Here is a 20,377-nt window from a genome sequence, read left to right on the forward strand (position 1 = left end):
AAGAAGTTCAGACTTCTATGGCAACAAGCGCTCAGAAAGTACAAATATGATGAAGAGCAGAAGCGCTCTGGAGGCTGAAACCACAACAATGTTAGCGCAGCGTAACGTAGCGCAGCGTAACGTAGCGCAGCGTAACGTTAGCGCAGCGCAACGTTAGCGCAGCGTAACGTTAGCGCAGCGCAACGTAGCTTAGCGTAACGTAGCGTAGCTTAGCTGGCGATGGAGCCAGACTCCAATCAGAAAACGAGGGAACCAACGAGGTTCTACAAACCGGCACCGCGTTCCCTTTTCATCCGTTTATTAAATTAATGAAATCACAGAATCAGAATCTGTATTTTAGGGTCGATATGAGGTCATGAACGGATTTTAATAGTTGGACGTGTGCCATGAAGTCCTGCGTGTTGTCATTAACATTTCATCTGCCAGACATTAAATGAAGACGTGATTGTGCAACATGATGCAGTAAAATAATCAAATATGACAATAAAGAGTTTAAGTCTCTTCAGGCTTCTTGGCCTCAGTCGCCGTGCGCGGAGGCGGCGGCGTGCACGGCCCAGGGCTGCACGCCGCCGCGGCCGAACACCGTGTAGAACGCCGCTCCGAACAGGTTAATGGCGGCGGCGATGTAGAAGACGCTCTGCCACTCCTGGATGGTGTTCTGCAGGGACACAGACACCACGGCTCAGCGCTCGCCACGCAATGCATTCTGGGAAACATCTGGATGGTAGTTGGTATAAAACGTTTAACATTTCTGTTGCTACTTCCTGCTTTAGCTAAAGGAAATAAATCGCTCTAAAACCTCTTTTCCACATGAACAATGTTCTTTTTTCTGGTGCTTCAATAATTTAGACGATGACGTCATCGGTTAATTGGTTAATGGGCTTCTCAAGCTGCCGTCGCTGATGATCTGAATGACCTACGTGTTTGGTGAGCGCTCTGGCTATGACCGGCCCCACCATGCCGGGGATGGTGGCGAAGGTGTTGGTGATGCCCAGCAGGATTCCAGCGTACCTGAAAACACAGGAATTATTATTATTATGATTGACAGGTGACGTACGCGGCGTCTCTACCTGGTAAATAAACAAGATGGCGCCGCGTTGTTCGATCGAGGGAACTCACGACGGCGCGATGTCGAGGTGGTTGATGTTGAAGCCGGAGGCCGAGACTCCGCCCAGAGCCGAGGACACGGTGAGGAAGCTCACGGCCAGGAAGTAGTCACAGCCGGTGAAGCCGGCCGCCACCAGGAACACGGCCGGCCCGACCATACCTGCATTTATTATATTAAATAGAGATCCAAGATTATAGGAAGATGAATACTAAATATAAAATAATACTCTCTCTATATATATATATATATATATATTTTTTTTTTTAAATTTTGTTTTTCTTTTTTGTTTAATAAAGTCAAAAAAATATATATATATATATATATGTTTATTTATTTTTAATTTGTATTATGTCAAATATATATATATATATATATATATATACATATATATATATATATATATTTATTTACATATATATATATATATTTACATATATATATATATATATTTACATATAATAAATGTTGTTTTTTACTTCATTATATAAAAAAATATATATTTTTAAAAAGGTTAAAAAAAATAGTACTTTTTTTTACAATTTTCTTTTTTTAAATGAGGAAAAAAATAATCTACAAATGTAAAGATTCCAAAAAATGAAATAAAATTTAAAAAAAAATACAAAGAGTATTTAAAAATACAATTTTAAAATAAAAAATGAATATATCATACCATATACATACATTTAAAATATATATATTATAAATACATTTAATATATATATATATATATATATATATATATATATATTATAAATACATTTAAAATATATATATATATATATATATATATATATATATATATATATATATATAAAAATGTTAAAAATAAAACAATAAAAAGTAAAAAGAAATACAAAAGTAAAAGTATCCAGAGGGCCAACAGCTTCCTAGACGAGCGGTGCGTCCGTACCGACGAGGGAGAAGCTCTTCCTCACGGTGACGGTGCGGCAGCGCCGGCTCTCTCTCAGGTAGTCGGCCAGCTGGCCGCTCAGGACGGCCGTCAGGGCGCAGCCCAGGTACGGGAGCGCCGACAGGAGCCCGTTCTGAGGGGTACAGAGGCTGTGTTCACGCCAACACATCACAACGACTACACACACGGACACATGACACACACACGGACACATGACACACACACACTTGATGAACATGATGTCACATCATGTTGAGCTCCAGCATCACCACCAACGCTCCCTAATGAAGGTAACGCTGCGTTGCTCCTGTCAGAGAGCTCTCATCAGTTTTAGACGCACGTTCTTGGTGGTTTTTAACCGGATGAAGGCTTGTGGTGTTAGGACCCTTCCCTCCTCCTGGCTGAGCTCCTCTCGTCTAGCTCCTACGTTCCTGGACCCTTCCCTCCTCCTGGCTGAGCTCCTCTCGTCTAGCTCCTACGTTCCTGGACCCTTCCCTCCTCCTGGCTGAGCTCCTCTCGTCTAGCTCCTACGTTCCTGGACCCTTCCCTCCTCCTGGCTGAGCGCCTCTCGTCTAGCTCCTACGTTCCAGGACCCTTCCCTCCTCCTGGCTGAGCTCCTCTCGTCTAGCTCCTACGTTCCTGGACCCTTCCCTCCTCCTGGCTGAGCTCACCTGCTGGATGCTGAAGCCCAGCACGTCGTTCATGTAGGTGGGCAGCAGCGTGAGCAGCGTGTAGAAGGTCCAGTTGTAGGAGAAGTGAGCCACCACGATGGCCCACAGCGGCCCGGACGTCAGGATGGCTCTCCAGGGGATGTGGCCCGCCGAGCTGGACAGCTGGTGGACAGGAAGCAGACGGAGAGCCTTCAAAACCACCAGAACCTCAAGAACCAACGAACTAACCTCTGGAGCTTAAATCACTGCTTTTATCAATGGAGTCTGGTGCCTGAGGACAGACTTCCTAATAACTCTGATCTCTGGGTTCAGGTCTCTGGGTTCAGGTCTCTGGGTTCAGGTCTCTGGGTTCAGGTCTCTGGGTTCAGGTCTCTGGGTTCAGGTCTCTGGTTACCTCGTTCTTCAGCGAGCTGGTGATGTAGAGTCGCTCCCGCTCTGAAATCCTCGGGTGAGAGTTCGGACTGTCGAAGACGAGGAACGTCCACAAGACGAACCACACGAGGCCGACGGCACCTGGAACCAGACCTCAAGGTTAGACCTGGTCCTCTCTAGTCTCAGTGTAGTCCTGGTCCTCTCTAGTCTCAGTGTAGTCCTGGTCCTCTCTAGTCTCAGTGTAGTCCTGGTCCTCTCTAGTCTCAGTCTAGTCCTGGTCCTCTGTAGTCTCAGTCTAGTCCTGGTCCTCTCTAGTCTCAGTGTAGTCCTGGTCCTCTCTAGTCTCAGCGTAGTCCTGGTCCTCTCTAGTCTCAGCGTAGTCCTGGTCCTCTCTAGTCTCAGCGTAGTCCTGGTCCTCTCTAGTCTCAGCGTAGTCCTGGTCCTCTCTAGTCTCAGCGTAGTCCTGGTCCTCTCTAGTCTCAGTGTTTACCGAACACGTAGAAGACGTAGGTCCAGTCCAGGTAGAAGCAGATCTCCCCTGACAGCGGCAGAGAGACCACCGTGCCCAGCTGGGCTCCTGCAGGAGAGAGAGAGCGTCTGATCCCTCAGTTCTGTCTGAAGGCTCGAGCCCACGCGGACCCTGAGCCCTCAGACAGTGCAGAACATTTTGCATTTATTCTGTTCTTTCACTGCTCTACAGGAAGGTGTGTGTGTGTGTGTGTGTGTGTGTGTGTGTGTGTGTCTCACCGATGTAGGAGATGGTGAGCAGGCGGCTCCTCTCCAGGGGGGGGGCCCACGCCGCCCACATGGCGTACATGGAGGGGAACGTGACTCCCTGAGGACAGAACACAGGAGCGGCTTTCAGCTAACGGTGCTAACGGTTTTAGCGATGCTAATGGTCCTAGCGATGCTAGCAATACTAACCACCGCCCTCTCTCGCACACACACACCTCTCCGACGCCCTCCAGCACCCTGACGGCGATGAGGTAGCTCGCCCCGAGGTCGGCGGCCACCGGGGTGAGCAGCGTGAAGACCACAGTTCCCAGAATGCCGAGGCCCAGCAGCCACTTGGGGCCGTAGCGGCCGGCCAGGTAGCCGCCGGGGATCTGAGTCAAGATGTAGCCGTAGAAGAAGGAGCCAAGGATCCAGCCCTGAGTCTCCGAGTCCCAGTCGTACACGGCGGCCTGCGGGGGGAGGAGTCATGACATGTGATGTCATCAAGTAGTGATGACATGTGATGTCATCAAGTAGTGATGACGTGTGATGTCATCAAGTAGTGATGACGGGTGATGTCATCAAGTAGTGATGACGTGTGATGTTATCAAGTAGTGATGACGTGTGATGTCATCAAGTAGTGATGACGGGTGATGTCATCAAGTAGTGATGACGTGCTCCGTCAAGCTAAATGAACATAAATCGCTTTGTTTGGTTTGTAAAATGCCAGCGAGTCCGTGAAGAAGACGTCTTTGACTCGTGAATAAACGTTTTTGAATATCTGTGACGTCAGCAGATGGGACTCGACTCGTCTGCTCGTTGTTTCCAGGACGAGCTGCTGAGTAACAGAACTCTGAGTCACAGGATGCAGACGGCAGCTGGAGGTGATTTACTGTCTGGAAACACGCTGCATCACAGTTTAACTATAGTTAATATCATTTTAGCCTTTTTAAATCTGACAATATGAAATCTCCACTCGCTGCTGGTGAAAATGATTCACTGAATGTTGTAGTTGCAACATACTCACATCTTATAGTTTTTATTATTTCAAGTCTTTGTGTGAATGTGTGATTATGCTGCCGGTCAAAACGAGTTCACTCCACTTAAATTAGGAGCGATAGTTAAATAAAACTGTAAGTCATCGCTTGTTTTATGAAAAAAAAAGCCAAAAACTGTGTGACCTCACCGTGTGGTTGTGCTTGGGCCGAGCCGGGTCGGCGTGGGCGGGACAAACCGAGCCGCTGTGGTTGGCGCCGGCCTGGCGCGTGTTGTTGAGCATGTCCACCATGGCCACGCTGAGGTTCACCCGCAGGGAGTACACCACGAAGAAGCCGAACGAGGAGAGCAGCGCCAGGCTGTAGCGGGAGGAGCCGCAGGCCGGGGCTGCAGGGAGCAGGACAACATGGTTAATACCACCAACACGCCCAACACGCTCAACACGCCCAACACGCGCTGCAGCTGAACACGCCCAACACGCCCAACACGCGCTGCAGCTGAACACGCCCAACACGCCCAACACGCGCTGCAGCAGCAGCGTTTCCTGTGCTGTGACTCTGCAGGAAAAGAAATGCAGAAGAAAACACACACATGTATATTTAGGTTTGCTGATGTTGTGTCTTCATGGTTTATTCTCTGAACACGAACACAGAGTGAGAATTATGATCAATCTATGAATACAAAGTAACTCATTGTTTGTTTCACTCGTTATATCTGCAGCCAAAGAAAGGACTAACTTTATGCCTCATAACTTTATCACAACTCATAATAAATAATATAAGCAACTATCCAGTCCAGGTAGTCCAGTCCAATGCAGCTGTGCATGTTAATGTCACGTCTTGTCCCATTTATTTGATTTAAGTAAACTATTAGAACTATTAGAAAACTAGAAACGTATAAATAATGAGTTTCTCTCTGCTCCAACATGGCTGGTTTACTCTCGTGTGACTTGTGTTTAACAAAAGTCACTTTTCCGGATCCAGAGCACTTTCACGTGAACAAACAGACTCGCGCTGCACAGGTGAGCAGCGGCTCTTTGTGGTGACGTCACTCAGGACAGGTGACAGTGATGCACTCAGGACAGGTGACAGTGATGCACGTGCACAGGAGGCTCTTAACAGCCTTCAAGCTGAGATGTACTGAGAGCTGTGTGCAAGAAGCAGCAGTCTGAACGCGGCAGTTACATGTAACACACAACAAAAGCAGCTGAATCAACAATGTTAGTCACTGTTAACTCATCTAAATGTAAACATGTACAACTTTAATCGGTTTAGAAAAGACGTCACGTGAAGGAAATGCAGTTAAAAGTTATTTTGCTTCCCAGGTGTTCGCCATATGTCGCGCGACACGAACCTGCCTCTACGAGTACAAACGTGACTGTACGCGTAAAACGTGACGTCAGCAGTAACGCTGTCCTCGGCTCACCTCTCGGGACTTTGTCCTCGTGTCCCCGGTGCAGCAGCGGCGTGTGGTCCTCCTCCGTGTCCGAACCGGAGCGCTCCATCTCTCTGCGGGCTGGAGTTGCGCCGTCTTCCGCGTCACAAGTCTGGAGCCCGACGACAACAACGGAAGAGGCAGAGGAGCACCCTGCGTCACGTGACGGGCGGCACCGGACCGGAAGTCCGGGACTTCTAATTTAAAAAAAATGAATGAAATGTTATTAAGAGCATCTCTGTATTTTATTTGATTATTATCCTGCTCAACTTGAGGTTATTTCCTCAATAATAGTGTTGGGAAAACCGGAAACTATAATGTTTTGTTTATTTTAAACAGAGGCAGCAGAAAGGTAACTTCACTGTCGTCACGTGACGAGGGGCACCGGACAGGAAGCCAGGGATTTCTATCTTTTAATATATTTATATTATTTTACGACTAGCATCTATGTATTTTATTTGATTATGATCGTGCTTGCCTTGATGTTTTTTCTTTAATAATAGTGTCGTAAAAGCCGGAAACTATAAAAAAAAAAATTCAAACCGAGGAAGCAGGAAGGTGACTTCACCGTCATCACGTGACGAGGGACGCGGGAACGGAAGTCAGGGATTTCTATCTTTTAAAAACTGCTCAACTTTAGTGGAAAATATATGGAAGACCATTCCCGCACTCCAAAAAAAAGAGGACAAAAAATAAAAAAAATTTAAAAAGTAGGACCAAAAAAAACAAACAATTAGGACCAAAAAAGGATTAAAAAAAAGGGTCAATAAAAAAATAAATAAAAATAAACTTTTTTTTTTTTCGACGAAAATAAAAACAACATCTTAGCAATACGTTATTTTCATCATTTTGGTTTATCTTCATTTAAATGTAAATATGTATTGTTCATACAACAAAACAAGTACAAGTCACAAAATAGTCCAATCTTGTTTCAATTGTCGTATTCTTTTAATTTAACATTGCAAGCATTGTTTTATATTCAAGTGCTCTTATTATTTACCAAAAGATAGCTTAGCATTGTCAACCACCTGTAAGCCTGTTGATGGTTACCTTAAAGTAAATAATTAATTCAATATATATGTGGACTCAGTTATTAAAAATGGTCAATCGAAGGACAACAATGTACTTTGTGTATACATATATTAGCTCCAATTATATTTAGGCTGTAATTTTAACAATTATAATCAGTAGTCAAGTTCTCATTTCTCTCCTGGAATGAAACAGGTTTGTTTTTTTTCAAGTCAACAAAAAACAAAAAGTCTATTTTTTTTTGTTCAAATAATTTTTTTTGTCCTATTTTTTTTTTGTCCTAATTTTTAATTTATTTTTGGTCCTAATTTTTTTTTTATGTGGCGGAAATGGGCTTCCATAATAAAAAGAGTCTGGAAAACCGGAAACCCAAAAAAAATCACAGTGGAATCAGCTTCACTGTGGTCACGTGACGAGCGGTACCGGACCGGAAGTCAGGTTGTTTTTTTTTATCTTTTGACTTTTTATTTTTACTCCTACCGTCTGTATTATATTTGAATATGAACCTGCTTCACTTGAGCCAAACGTATATGTGCTTTTTGTAAAGGTAAATACTCAAGTGAAGCACAAGTACCTTAAAATTGTACTTAAGTACCTTAAATTACTTTCCAGCAAAAAACTACAATTGTAAAAGAATCACCGCCTTTGGGGCTATGAATAAAAAGAGTTGTTCTACAACATCAGATCACTAGAGATTAAACACGCAAAGACCCACAGATTATTTTAAATATTGTTAAAAGAACACCATTTTATATTTTTAAGAGACAAATAAACAGAACAGTTCATTCTCTACAGAATCAGATGATGTCATTATGTAACCTTCAAACACACAAACACACGTTGTTAAAACTCCACGTGTCCTTTAGCACTCATTGTGTCCACCAGAGAGAGAGAGAGAGAGAGAGAGAGAGAGGGACAGAGAGAGAGAGAGAGAGAGAGAGAGAGAGAGAGAGAGAGAAAGAGAAAGAGAAAGAGACAGAGAGAAAGAGAAAGAGACAGAGAGAGAGAGAGAGAGAGAGAGAGAGAGAGAGAGAGAGAGAGAGAGAGAGACTCTTTGTATTTTTGTCTCTTTGTAGTTGTTTTGTGTCTCTTTGTAGCTGTTTTGTGTCTCTTTGTAGTTGTTTTGTGTCTCTTTGTAGTTGTTTTGTGTCTCTTTGTAGCTGTTTTGTGTCTCTTTGTAGTTGTTTTGTGTCTCTTTGTAGTTGTTTTGTGTCTCTTTGTAGTTGTTTTGTGTCCCTTTGTAGATGTTTTGTGTCTCTTTGTAGTTGTTTTGTGTCTCTTTGTAGTTGTTTTGTGTCTCTTTGTAGATGTTTTGTGTCTCTTTGTAGATGTTTTGTGTCTCTTTGTAGTTGTTTTGTGTCTCTTTGTAGTTGTTTTGTGTCTCTTTGTAGATGTTTTGTGTCTCTTTGTAGCTGTTTTGTGTCTCTTTGTAGCTGTTTCGTGTCTCTTTGTAGCTGTTTCGTGTCTCTTGTAGTTGTTGTGTGTCTCTTTGTAGTTGTTGTGTGTCTCTTTGTAGCTGTTTTGTGTCTCTTTGTAGCTGTTTCGTGTCTCTTGTAGTTGTTTTGTGTCTCTTTGTAGTTGTTGTGTGTCTCTTTGTAGCTGTTTCGTGTCTCTTGTAGTTGTTGGAAGCGGCTCAGAGGAATCAGACAGTTTTTCTGTTTCCATGTGAATTACCTGGAACCTCCGGCTGAGGGAACTTGAAGCGTCCTCATGAGCGACCTTCACGCCGCCTTCAGTGTCACCCGCTCGCCGCATGCGGCTGTTTGAAGGGCGAGCCGCTCTCTCTCCTCCTGATCGCCCTCTCATCTCAGAGACAAGGGCCCGTTTGTGCAGGAAGGGAAGTCACAGGACTCACATGGTCTGGGAGGAGGGACCGCCGAGCAGGACCGCGTCAGACCAGCTGAAGGACGGCAGAACCCAGACGGCTCCGAGCGGCGTGGAACCGGACCCGACATGGAGAACGGGCCCACGGAGGCAGAGGACCAGATGGACGCCGCGTCAGAAGGTACGACAACCTTCACTCTCGACACAAAAGAGGCTGGTTTGTTCTCACGGCTCGTGTTGTGACTGTAATCAGAATAAAGTTGTGTTCATGTGTTTTTATTTCACTCATCAATGGATTTCAAAGGGTTACTTATCTACTTGTTTTGTGTCTTTTTGGAGAAGTTGTATCTCTTTTTGTGGAATTTTTGTGTTTTTTTGTGAAAGTTTTGTGTTTTTTGTTAAAGTTGTGTCTGTTTTTGTTGAAGTTTTGTGTCTTTTTGTTAAAGTTTTGTGTCTTTTTGTTAAAGTTTTGTGTCTTTTTGTTGAAGATGTGTCTCTTTTTGTAGTTGTTTTTTCTTCTTGTAAAAGTTTTGTCTTTTTTTTAAGGTTTGTGTTCTCATTTTACACGTTGTGTCTTTTTTTATCATTTTGTCTCTTTGTAGTTGTTTTGTGTGTCTTTGTAGTTGTTTTGTGTGTCTTTGTAGTTGTTTTGTGTCTCTTTGTACATATTTTGTGTGTCTTTGTAGTTGTTTTGTGTCTCTTTGTACATATTTTGTGTGTCTTTGTCGTCATCATGAGTCTCAGACTGACCTCCAGCTGGAGCTCAGAGCAGTCGACACGTTGGGCTGATGATCCCTCGTTAGCTTCTACACGTTAGTGCTAAGTGGATCCGCGCGGCGCGGTTAGCATTAGCGTTAGCTCATGTTACATCATTACCATAATGTCATTGGTCAACTCCTTTAAACTCAGAATGGCGGCTGTGAGGCGCATCATGTGGTCCATGGAGGCGCCTGCTCTGGCCTCCCAGGAGGAGATGTGTTAACCCCTCGGTGTCCGTGCTGGAGGTCAGCTCAGGACGCCCTCTCTGTCCTGTAACCACAGACACACAAAGAGGAGCGCGACAGGAAGCGTGACGACACAACGAACCCACGACTTTACTTTCCTGTTTGCTTCCTCACGGTTCATAAATATTACGCAACCATGCCGATAACGTCCGCACGATGGTGACGACCTCAACCCTCGACCCACAACAAACACGAGCGTCTACACAACAAATGCACTGTCCCAAACTCCGCAGAGGCAGAGTCTCCGTGGTCGTTTTGTGTCTTTGTAGTTGTGTTGAGTCCCTTTGTAGTTTTGTGTGTCTTTGTGGTTGTTTTGTGTGTCTTTGTGTGTCCAGAACACTTCCAATATGGTGTCAATAATCATGTAACGTTACGGTTACAGACTCCAAACTCTCATGTTGAGTGTCGTTCATTTGCTAAGAAAAGACACAACAAAGAATAATTAATAAGTAAAGAGCTCTTCCTCCTCCTCCTCTTTCTCCTCTTCCTCCTCCTCCTCCCAGAGAGAGAAGAACCGCTGCAGGAGGAGAACCTGCAGATCCTTCAGGTGACACAACGTTTAAACCTTTTTAATACTTTTCAATTTTAATACTTTTACATGTTTTGACCTTCTGACGACCTTCTGGCTAATATAATTAAATAAAGACGTTCATGAGGAACTCACACTGTGGTGGACCGCACACACACACACACACACACACACACAGACACAGACACACACACACACACACACACACACACACACACACACACACACACACACACACACACACACACACACACACAGATAGCATCACAGAGGAAGAGCAGCAGCCGGCGGACGAGACAGAAGCTTCATTCATCATGATGGTCACGAGAGAGAGAGAGAGAGAGAGAGAGAGAGAGAGAGAGAGAGAGAGAGAGAGAGAGAGAGAGAGAGAGAGAGAGAGAGAAATAAAAATAAAATCAGGACCAGAGTAGTGAAAGTCAGAAACATGGTAAACATTTTGACTTCTCTGCGTTGAAAACAAGCAGAAGATGTAAACATGAACACTTGTGATGCAGCTGCAGGGCCTGGTGGCGGAGCTGCGCGAGGGGCTCCACGTCGCCCTGACGGAGCTGAGCGAGCTGCGCCACAGGGACCAAGGCCTGGAGGCGGAGCTCCGAGCCCACGAGACCGACGTGGACGACAAGATCACGAGCCTCAAGAAGTCCCTGAAGGCCTTGAAGGTGCCGGAGACGCCGTTGATCGATCAACTGGTGATGTATCAATAGGTGATTGATCAGGATTGGTGGATCTGCTTGTAGGAGGAGCTTAACGCGGCGCTGCTCCACCTGAAGGACGTCTCCAGCCGACAGAGGGAGGTGCAGAAGAGGATGGAGCTGCTGCCGGAGAACAGCAAAGACTTCACCTCCACAGCACACAGGTAGGACGCAAACACACCCACATTATGTGTGTATGTATATATATATATATATATATATATATATATATATATATATATATATATATATATATATATATATATATGCAGCAGACACCGACCCGTTGGGGATATCTGAGCCTTTTTTGTAGTTGTTTTGTGTCTCATTTTAGTTGTTTTGTGTCTTTTTGTCGATGTTTTGTGTCTTTACGTAGTAGTTTTGTGTTATTTTATGTGTCTTTGGGACCATTTTGTGTGTTGTAGTAGTTTGTGTGTACTTGTAGTACAGCAATACATTATAATCATGAAGTAATGCATTCATATTTGGCACAATAAGCACAGCGTCTCCCTGCAGAAGCTTCCGGGCCGACCTGCAGTCAGAGGAAGTCGTCTGCGCCGCCGGCCGGTCCGACCTCGGCTCCGTCCAGCACTTCCTGTCCAGCCTGCCGCTCGGCAGCTCGCCGCAGAGGAGCGCCACGTCCACCCACAGTGAGTGAGAGGAGGGCCGCTGAGGAAGAGGAAGAGGAAGAGGACGCTCAGCTGACCCGCATGTGCTTGTGTTTCCAGCCTCCGTCTCCGAGCAGGAGGCGCAGCAGCAGAGAGGCGGCCCGGAGAGGAAGAAGAGCCGCGACGACTCGGACACGGAGAACTGTGAGGAACGCAACGAGCGCAGCTCCCACAATGCATTGCAGGGCCGCTCACACGGCGAGGAGGCTCCAGGAAGTCACTCTGCCCGGTTGAGGAATAGTGACCTTAAAGTTATGGAGTGATATGTAGAGCCAGGCTAGCTGTTTCCCCTGTTTCCACTCTCTATGCTAAGCTAAGCTAACTTTAGCATAGCCTCAAAATGTCAAACTTTCAACTTTCCCTTTACACTCGTACAGATGTTTAAGGCAGAAACTTACATTATGTGTAGTGAACACAGACGACATCGTCCACGTGTGTGTGTGTGTGTGTGTGTGTGTGTGTGTGTGTGTGTGTGTGTGTGTGTGTGTGTGTGTGTGTGTGTGTGTGTGTGAGAGCAGGCAGGCGGCAGCGCGTGGCTCTGGAGCTGCTGGAGTCAGAGAGGGTCTACGTGTCTCACCTGGCTCTGCTGCTGAAGGCCAACATCTCCTTCAACGGCTCCGAGGCGCTCGGCTGCAAAGACAAGAGGTGAGTTCTGCAGAGGGAGAGAACACGGAACCTTTGGAACACGGAACCTTCAGAACACGGAACCTTTATAACACGGAACCTTTAGAACACGGAACCTTTAGAACACGGAACCTTCAGAACACGGAACCTTTAGAACACGGAACCTTTAGAACACGGAACCTTCAGAACACAGAACCTTCAGAACACGGAACCTTTAGAACACGGAACCTTCAGAACACGGAACCTTTAGAACACGGAACCTTTAGAACACGGAACCTTCAGAACACGGAACCTTTAGAACACGGAACCTTTAGAACACGGAACCTTCAGAACACGGAACCTTTAGAACACGGAACCTTCAGAACACGGAACCTTCAGAACACGGAACCTTCAGAACACAGAACCTTCAGAACACGGAACCTTTAGAACGTACAGAGACCTCAGGACCGCGGTGTCACCGCTGCAGGCGCAGTGGAGGTGAACGCGCTGCAGCGTGTGCAGTTTGTTTGTGTTTAAAAGGTTAGAAACTAAAAACCAGAACAACTAAAATATAATAATATAAATAATATTTACAAGAGAATCATGTTTTTATTTCACCAGAGCTCTGAGTATTTACATTCTAGTGATTCTTTACAAAAACACTAGATGTTTACTGTAGGGAAGGAAGGAAGGAAGCAAGGAAGGAAGCAAGGGGGAAAGGAAAGAAGGAAGGAAGCAAGGAAGGAAGGAAGGAGGAAAGGAAGGAAGTGGGGAAGGAAAGAAGGAAGGAAGGAAGGAAGGAAAGAGGAAAGGAAGGAAGGAGGGAAGGAAAGAAAGAAGGAAGGAAGGCTCCTTAAAATCATTTTCCTATGTTGTTTTTCTCTTCCTCTTCCTCCTCCTCCTCTTCCTCTTCCTCCTCCTCTTCTTCCTCTTCCTCCTCCTCCTCTTCCTCAGGCCGTTCCCCAGCACCTTGAGGTTTCTGATCCAGCAGCACCTTGAGCTCCTTCACACGCTGCAGGAGCGCGTGCTCAAGTGCCAGTGGCAATGCATCATGGGAGATGTGTTCATGAGGCTCACCAGCAATGAGGTAACGCTGCAGCGCTAACGGCGGCTCAGCGGTTAGCATGCGGCGGCCATGACAGGAGCCCACGATGAGATGCTGCAGGGGTTCAAGGGTTTTAAGGAGTTCAAGGATATTCAAGAATATTCAAGGGGGTTAATGACTTTTACGGGTTCTACAGGGTTTTAAAGGTTTTAAGGGTTTTGAAGTTTTTTTCAGGTTTTCAAGGATTTTTAAGTTTAAAAAAAGAACATTTTTTAAAGGGTTTTCAATGGTTCTTAAGGGTATTCAAGGGGTTTCAATGATTCTTATGGGTTTTAAGAGGTTTTAAGTGGTTTTAAAGGTTTCAAAGGTTTTCAAGGTTTTCAAGGTTTTTAAAGTTAACTTTTTTTAAAGGGGTTTCAATGGTTGTTATTGGGCTTTAATGTTTTTTACGGGTTTTCAATTAATTCTCAATGGCTTTCAATGACTTTCAAGGACTTTCAAGGGTTTTTATGTTTGGGTTTTTTCAGGATTTTGAAGAGTTTTTATGGGTTTTCCACTCATCCATTAGTCTTCTAAGGCGATTACAAACACAATGTACCATCAGATTGAAGGTATATATTTAGAAATAATGCTTTGTTCATAGTTTTACCTACAAAAAGGTACATTTAAGATAATAGAGCGGTTAACAAAAGAGAAAAGTGACATAAAAGCAGAAAAGGGGTTAAATTGATTATTTTGCTATTCTGTGCTACGATGGCGCCGTGAACAGAAATGACAGTTCTGTACCGAGAAAGTGGAGACAGACACTGATGTGTTGATGAGTTACAGCGACACGTCTCCCTTCTTCTTGCCAGCGAGGGTTCATTCATTTGTTCTGGATAAGAAGCACAGCCATGACCTGCTGCTCGCTCCAGCATCAACGGATCGATCCCCTTTCTCCGCTTTGGGAGATCTCGTGTGGAATCTTTTGGTAAAATGCAATCAAACACAACGACGCCACAAACCACGGCCTCCCGAACAACCGACGCTTCGTTGAGAACCAAACGGGAAAATCTTCAGAGTCATCTGCATTTCTGTGGATATTTAAACAACAGAAAGAAACAGAAAGTCGTGGACTTCCAGTGTCCTCGCGCGTAAATCAGAAACTTTGACATTTGCCGCTCGCGGGGCGCCGGGTTCAAAAGGTCTGGTGACCGGCCGCCATAATGAACTTTAATCCTGTTGGCGGCCGTGACGGAGCGTTAAGGAAATGTCAAATTCCAGCGGAGCCATGTGGAAACAGACGACCGAGACAAGAGAGACGCTTGTTTCCTCTCCACAACACCACAGACGGCGATAAAGGATTGAAAGCAGCCAAAGAGCTGGATTTAAAACGTTCAACGGTCGCTGAAAACAAAACATGAAGCTAACGAGTCCATTAAAGCCAACGCGTGGCTAACGGGCTGCGAGTGATTGGGAGGAAATGAGGTAATTGGAAGGAACACCTTCTCAATTTAAACAGAAATAAAGGCCGGGTCGCAATGCATTGTGGGAAGCCAGAGAGCTCGAGGAAGGAAGGAAATACATAGAATGAAGAGAGTCTTTTCAGTGTCCTCCTCTCTCCACAGAGCGACTTCTTGGACTTCTACGTCTCCTACCTGAAGGAGCTTCCAGAGTGTCTGTCCGTCGTCTCCGTGCTCGCCTCCAGCGCCATGAAGTCTTCTGCCTTCCTGGAGGTAAGGACGGCACACAGGTAACAGGAGAAGACACCAGGACTAGAACACAGCGTTACATCAGGTAACAGGACTAGAACACAGCGTTACATCAGGTAACAGGACGAGAACACAGCGTTACATCAGGTAACAGGACGAGAACACAGCGTTACATCAGGTAACAGGACTAGAACACAGCGTTACATCAGGTAACAGGACTAGAACACAGCGTTACATCAGGTAACAGGACTAGAACACAGCGTTACATCAGGAAACAGGACTAGAACACAGCGTTACATCAGGTAACAGGACTAGAACACAGCGTTACATCAGGTAACAGGACTAGAACACAGCGTTACATCAGGTAACAGGACTAGAACACAGCGTTACATCAGGAAACAGGACTAGAACACAGCGTTACATCAGGAAACAGCACAGGAGAAAAGGGGATGGAAAGACACAGAAGGACTAACACCAGACGCCCCTGTGATTCCTAGACAACTAGCTTATAACGCTAGTAGCCGCCGTGTGTCTGTGTGCTAAAGCTAACGAAGTCACATTGCTGCTACCTGCTCCTGTCAGAGTGAAATAATGGGCGATGAATCCAGACCCTCCCTCCACACGCTGCTCCTCCAGCCGGTCCAGAGGATCCCCGAGTACCTGCTGCTGCTGCAGGTCAGGCCACTGCAACTGTTGTGTAGCGCGTTAACACCCGCGTAGCAACGAGTAGTATAACAGGGGTGTACATCTGTGTGTGTGTGTGTGTGTGTGTGTGTGTGTGTGTGTGTGTGTGTGCAGGGGCTGCTGAGGCAGACCAGTGCAGAGCACCCGGACTACTACCTGCTGCTGGTTTGCATCCAGCAGTTCCGGTCCTTCACGGCTCAGTACCACCACCTCCTGCAGCACAACCAGGAGCTGCTGCTGCTGCACACCCGCAAGGAGGTGAAGAGGTCAGGACCCTCTGCAGGACGGCAGCGTCACAAAATGATGGCCCAAGTCATTTTTTTCAGAAAAAACTTGACGGAACGTAATCGGGGTGCACGAGCTGCCTCTAGACGCTGTGATGCCGCTTAAACTATGTTATGATCACTAAGACTGTGTTTGAGTGAGATTTTTATTGACAACAATGCTAATACCCTAGCATAAATGCTAGCTTCAAAATGCCATCTTGAAAAGCTTGTAAAGTGTCCTACATCACATTGTCTTTTGACTGAGCCTAAATGAAATGTCCTAGGTCACACTCTGGACGTAGTTGTAGTCATACCACAGGGGGTCACATGACCTGTTCAACTGAGGATGTAGGAAGTGGCCAATACCACGAGATGATTTAGGCAAGACAATAACTTTTGTCACAAAATGACTGCGGCCATTATTTCATGGAGGTGACGACATGTAAGACGTGTTCTCGCTGTTCAGTGAGGTCTTGGTGCTTGTGCTGCAGGTCCACCATGACGCAGCTGTTGAAGACAGTGGAAAGTGGGATTCAAGCCAACAACATCGGCTCACCGTACCCCTGCAACGGCGCCATGTTGTGAGTGTTTGCGCCTCCTTGTGACTTCCTGGTTTGTTAACTTCTTCGTTGCCGATGATGAACCCTGTGTCACCTCCTCACAGAGAACACGCCGGCCAGGTGAAGCGGAGCAAGCAGCGTCTCCTGGAGCAGATCCAGTCCCATCGCTTCCAGGATTGGGACCAGGATCCCGAAGCTCACTGTTACGACTCGGAGTGGCCCCCCCAGCTCCCGTTCTTCAGCCCGGACCCGGACTCGCGGAACCACAAGCCGACAGGTCCGTGGCCACAGGAGCTTTAAATCTTTCAGTGGTTTCTGTTCAGTATTTCATCCAACCTTCGGCTTCCAGGTCTTGGCAGTATCCCGGAGAGCGAGGCGTCCGAGCTGGCGGCGTCGTGCCAGCACCATCTTCCCTCCAGACCTGCGGACTTCCGGCAGGTCCAACCGGGCTCCGCTCTGGCCGACGCCCTCGGAGAGTTCCTCCTCCCGCCGGATCCTCCGGGGATGGAGAGCCTCTACGAGGAGGACCGAGGCTCCCTTCGCGACGCGCCGGCGTTCGACCGCTGCTGCTCCTCGGCCTCCTCGGACTCCTCCATCGACATCGCCTTCGTGAAGTGCCCCAAGGCGCCATCGGCGTCGCACCGCGCGACGGCGGCCAACGTGTCGACGACCCGCGACGTCTTCGGCAACGGCCACGGGAACGGTTACAAGCTGCCCGGCAGAGGGTGCGCGTCTCCGGACGAAGGCTTGATGATGCGCCGCAATCAGCATCGCCCCCTGCAGGCCAGCCAGCGCAAGAGCAAGGTGAGCCCGCCCATGTCAAGACTCTGAGGAACAAGGTTTTCAACAAGGGTTCTTCCAGAAGGGCTGATGTTCTACGTAGAACCATTTGCTTCTGAAGACTGAAGGTACCATTAAGAACACCTTCATTCAAAAAGAAACCTCCTATGGAACATGAGAAGGTTCTCTGTAGAACCCCCCTTGGTGGGTTGTTGTTAGTGAGACTTCCACGATATGTAGAAACCAGAAATAGTGGGTTTCCGGCGTTTGAAGGCGGAAAGGTTCTGGATTGAACCTCCGGAGAGGGTTCTGGGTGGAACCATTACACCACAGAGGAGTTCTGTGTAGTCGTGCTCACAGGGGGTTCTGGGTCTAACCCTTAAGTTTGGGGTCTGAAACGTGTAATCGTGTACAAGCCAAAGGAACCTCTGGTTCCAGGTTAGCGTCTGTGTTTCTCAGAGGTTCTGACCCGTCCGTCTTCCAGTCGCTGAACGGCCTGCAGATGGACAACTCCGTGGGGGGGCTGGACGGCGGGCTGCCGTCAGACCGCCTCCAGAGGGCGGGGCTGGGCAGCCATGCCAAGCTGGAGCGCCAAGGCAGCAGAGGCTGCCCCGCCCCGTCCCGCAAGGTCCACGGCGCCCCGGGGAGCCGAGCCGACGCCGACAAACAGGGCGACGACCTTCACGGGCTGCTCAGCATTGTGGGTACACACAACAGACAAAATGTCACGCAAAAAGACGCGATTGAAGGAATAAATGTTGTGTTTTCAAACCTCCCCCCCTCCTACGACCACCAGGACTCCGGGTTTCAATCGTGGGGGGACGAGACAAAGTGGAGGGGCGGAGCCGAGGAGAGTAGCCACGCCCACTTCAGCGAGAGGAGTCGTAAGCAGGACAAAGGAGGCTTCAGGAGCTCGTTCAAGAAGCTCTTCAAGAAGAAGTAAGGATGGAGAGGAATCTCCATCACGGCTTTGAAGAAGAATCAAACCCCTTTAACGCCTTCCCGCTCTTTTCTTCCCCACAGGAGCGGCGACGAGAAGAAAGAGAAGGGAGGCGAGAAAACACCAGAACACAACGGCGAACACGAGACGCCGGGGAAGAACCCCAAACTGGCCCAACTGGAGATCAACCGAGGAACAGCTGTGTGAACACACGTTCAATACACAAAGTTGTTATCACTACAAACACTATGAATCATGCTGGACAAGGACAACGCCAGTTAGCTTTACGTTTCGCTTAGCTAATGTTGCTTAGAAACATTGCTTAGAAACGTCAGCTAAGCAACGTATCGCTTAGCTAACGTTGCTTAGAAACGTTAGCTAAGCAACATTTCGCTTAGCTAACGTTGCTTAGCTAACGTTGCTTAGCTAACGTTGCTTAAAAACGTGAATTCTTTCAACATCTCGGCCCTGAGAGGAAGCAGCAGTGGATGTTCTGTTAATCTTCCTCGTATAAAGACAACACCTGCACACAGGTTACTGTTAATGTGAGGACGAAGTAGACAATCTTGTGCTGAAGCTACAGCTGTGTGTGTACTTTCCGTTAGCCGTTAACTTTTAGCTAAACACACCATTGAAAGCGATAGCAATGTGATCATTGCTATGCAGCACGTGGCCACTAGGGGGCGTAGTTTGCTCCGTCCTGCGCTGTAAATAGCTGCTTGGCCTCCACTTCCTACTCTCTGTGCCTTTTTTATTTTAAGGTTTCATTTGCTCCCCGACTTTAAAATCTGTGCAAAGCTGAATATATAAACTGTTTTATGTTGGAAGTGTGATGCTGACGGGCGGTTTCGCCTCTTTTGTTTTAAATGTCTTAAGCCATAACCAGAAAGGATTGAACTGCATGTACTCAGGACAACCAGCTGTTACGTTTGTGTGTCGGAGTGTTAGATGATTTTCTTTGTGACGAAACGCATCCAAACGATCTGAATGTGACAATAAAGGTCAACACTGAAAAATTGTTTTTTAAAATGTATTTAAGTTATTATCACGACTCATTTAAAGAGGCAGGAAATTAAATGAAAGTAAGAGCAGATACATTTAAACATTTAAACAAAAACATGCTCACTTCCTGTTCACTGGGTGCAAAAAAAAGAAAAAGTCTGCCAATTAATCTCCTAAAAATGCTCCAAAGTGGACTTTTAATTTGAAGGGGTCATATGTAAAATGCATTTGTGAACTCTGGTCCAAGAAGAATATGTAACTTATTACAATAAAGGTTCAACTATGCTCCAGTTAACTATATGAATCTGTTACTGTGAAGGTTTAAAATGTAAACAGCAAAGTGGAAAGAAACATGGAAGAAGCTTTTATTTTGGTAAATAATGAAACGATCAGCCAGGTTTGAGTTCCTTCTTTTTTAATGTGTTATCCTGTCATCTCATAAATCTGTTACACTTCTGAAACAAAATATAGGCAATTATACAGTATGTAAAACAAACCCATTTTATTTTACACTATGTACATCTCATAACGTGAGCGTGGCATCATGGGAACAAAAGAGACAAAAGGTGACGTCGTTGTTGTTGTTTGTGTGTCAGATCGGTTATTTACAACAAATTCACTCCCCGATGAGGCGTTCAGGACATTCACGTATCAGGAAGGCCGTGTTGGCTTCAGGGTGCAGAATAAACGTGTTTTTTTATGGCGGCGTCGTTCAATCCCACAGAAACATGTTAGAAAAATAAAATGAATTTCCCCCTCAAAGATTAAAAGTTATGAATTAAATGAGAAAAAGAAGAAAAGGTTTAAACTTCATGATTTGACAATAAAATGAAA

General features: G+C 46.2%; 2 protein-coding genes across 2 annotated transcripts; one reads left to right on the forward strand and one right to left on the reverse strand.

The window, feature by feature from the left end:
• Positions 1 to 155: 155 nt before the first annotated feature.
• Positions 156 to 6,305, reverse strand: slc17a5 (solute carrier family 17 member 5). Its single transcript, XM_068568889.1, has 11 exons — positions 6,197 to 6,305; positions 4,962 to 5,158; positions 4,012 to 4,245; positions 3,809 to 3,896; positions 3,552 to 3,638; positions 3,084 to 3,202; positions 2,690 to 2,851; positions 2,019 to 2,151; positions 1,120 to 1,267; positions 921 to 1,011; positions 156 to 658 (listed from the first exon to the last, which is right to left on the reverse strand). Exons 1-11 carry the CDS (start codon positions 6,273 to 6,275, stop codon positions 518 to 520), a joined length of 1,479 nt encoding a protein of 492 aa, XP_068424990.1. The 5' UTR covers positions 6,276 to 6,305; the 3' UTR covers positions 156 to 517.
• Positions 6,306 to 9,182: 2,877 nt separating this feature from the next.
• On the forward strand, positions 9,183 to 18,805 carry arhgef33 (Rho guanine nucleotide exchange factor (GEF) 33). Its single transcript, XM_068568892.1, has 17 exons — positions 9,183 to 9,239; positions 10,566 to 10,609; positions 11,107 to 11,271; positions 11,350 to 11,468; positions 11,821 to 11,954; positions 12,033 to 12,116; positions 12,491 to 12,617; positions 13,530 to 13,662; positions 15,228 to 15,335; positions 15,894 to 15,986; positions 16,110 to 16,261; positions 16,753 to 16,842; positions 16,926 to 17,098; positions 17,171 to 17,625; positions 18,086 to 18,301; positions 18,398 to 18,540; positions 18,625 to 18,805. The coding sequence occupies exons 1-17, from the start codon at positions 9,188 to 9,190 to the stop codon at positions 18,746 to 18,748; spliced, it is 2,412 nt and encodes an 803-aa protein (XP_068424993.1). The 5' UTR covers positions 9,183 to 9,187; the 3' UTR covers positions 18,749 to 18,805.
• Positions 18,806 to 20,377: the final 1,572 nt, after the last annotated feature.

This window comes from Clinocottus analis, unplaced genomic scaffold (genome assembly GCF_023055335.1).
Source record: "Clinocottus analis isolate CAN_PGR_092001 unplaced genomic scaffold, fCliAna1.0.p SCAF_85, whole genome shotgun sequence".
Taxonomy (NCBI): Eukaryota; Metazoa; Chordata; class Actinopteri; order Perciformes; family Cottidae; genus Clinocottus; species Clinocottus analis.

Bases quoted from the DNA above. Each gene is read 5' to 3' on its own strand.
- arhgef33 (XM_068568892.1), top strand. From the start codon at position 9,188: ATGGAGAACGGGCCCACGGAGGCAGAGGACCAGATGGACGCCGCGTCA. The intron at 10,610-11,106 runs GTGACACAACGT...CTTGTGATGCAG, and splicing joins AGAACCTGCAGATCCTTCAG to CTGCAGGGCCTGGTGGCGGA. The intron at 11,272-11,349 runs GTGCCGGAGACG...ATCTGCTTGTAG, and splicing joins AGTCCCTGAAGGCCTTGAAG to GAGGAGCTTAACGCGGCGCT.
- slc17a5 (XM_068568889.1), bottom strand. From the start codon at position 6,275: ATGGAGCGCTCCGGTTCGGACACGGAGGAGGACCACACGCCGCTGCTG. The intron at 3,897-4,011 runs GTGTGTGTGTGC...TTCTGTCCTCAG, and splicing joins TGCTGGAGGGCGTCGGAGAG to GGAGTCACGTTCCCCTCCAT. The intron at 3,203-3,551 runs GTAAACACTGAG...GTCTGGTTCCAG, and splicing joins CTACGTCTTCTACGTGTTCG to GTGCCGTCGGCCTCGTGTGG.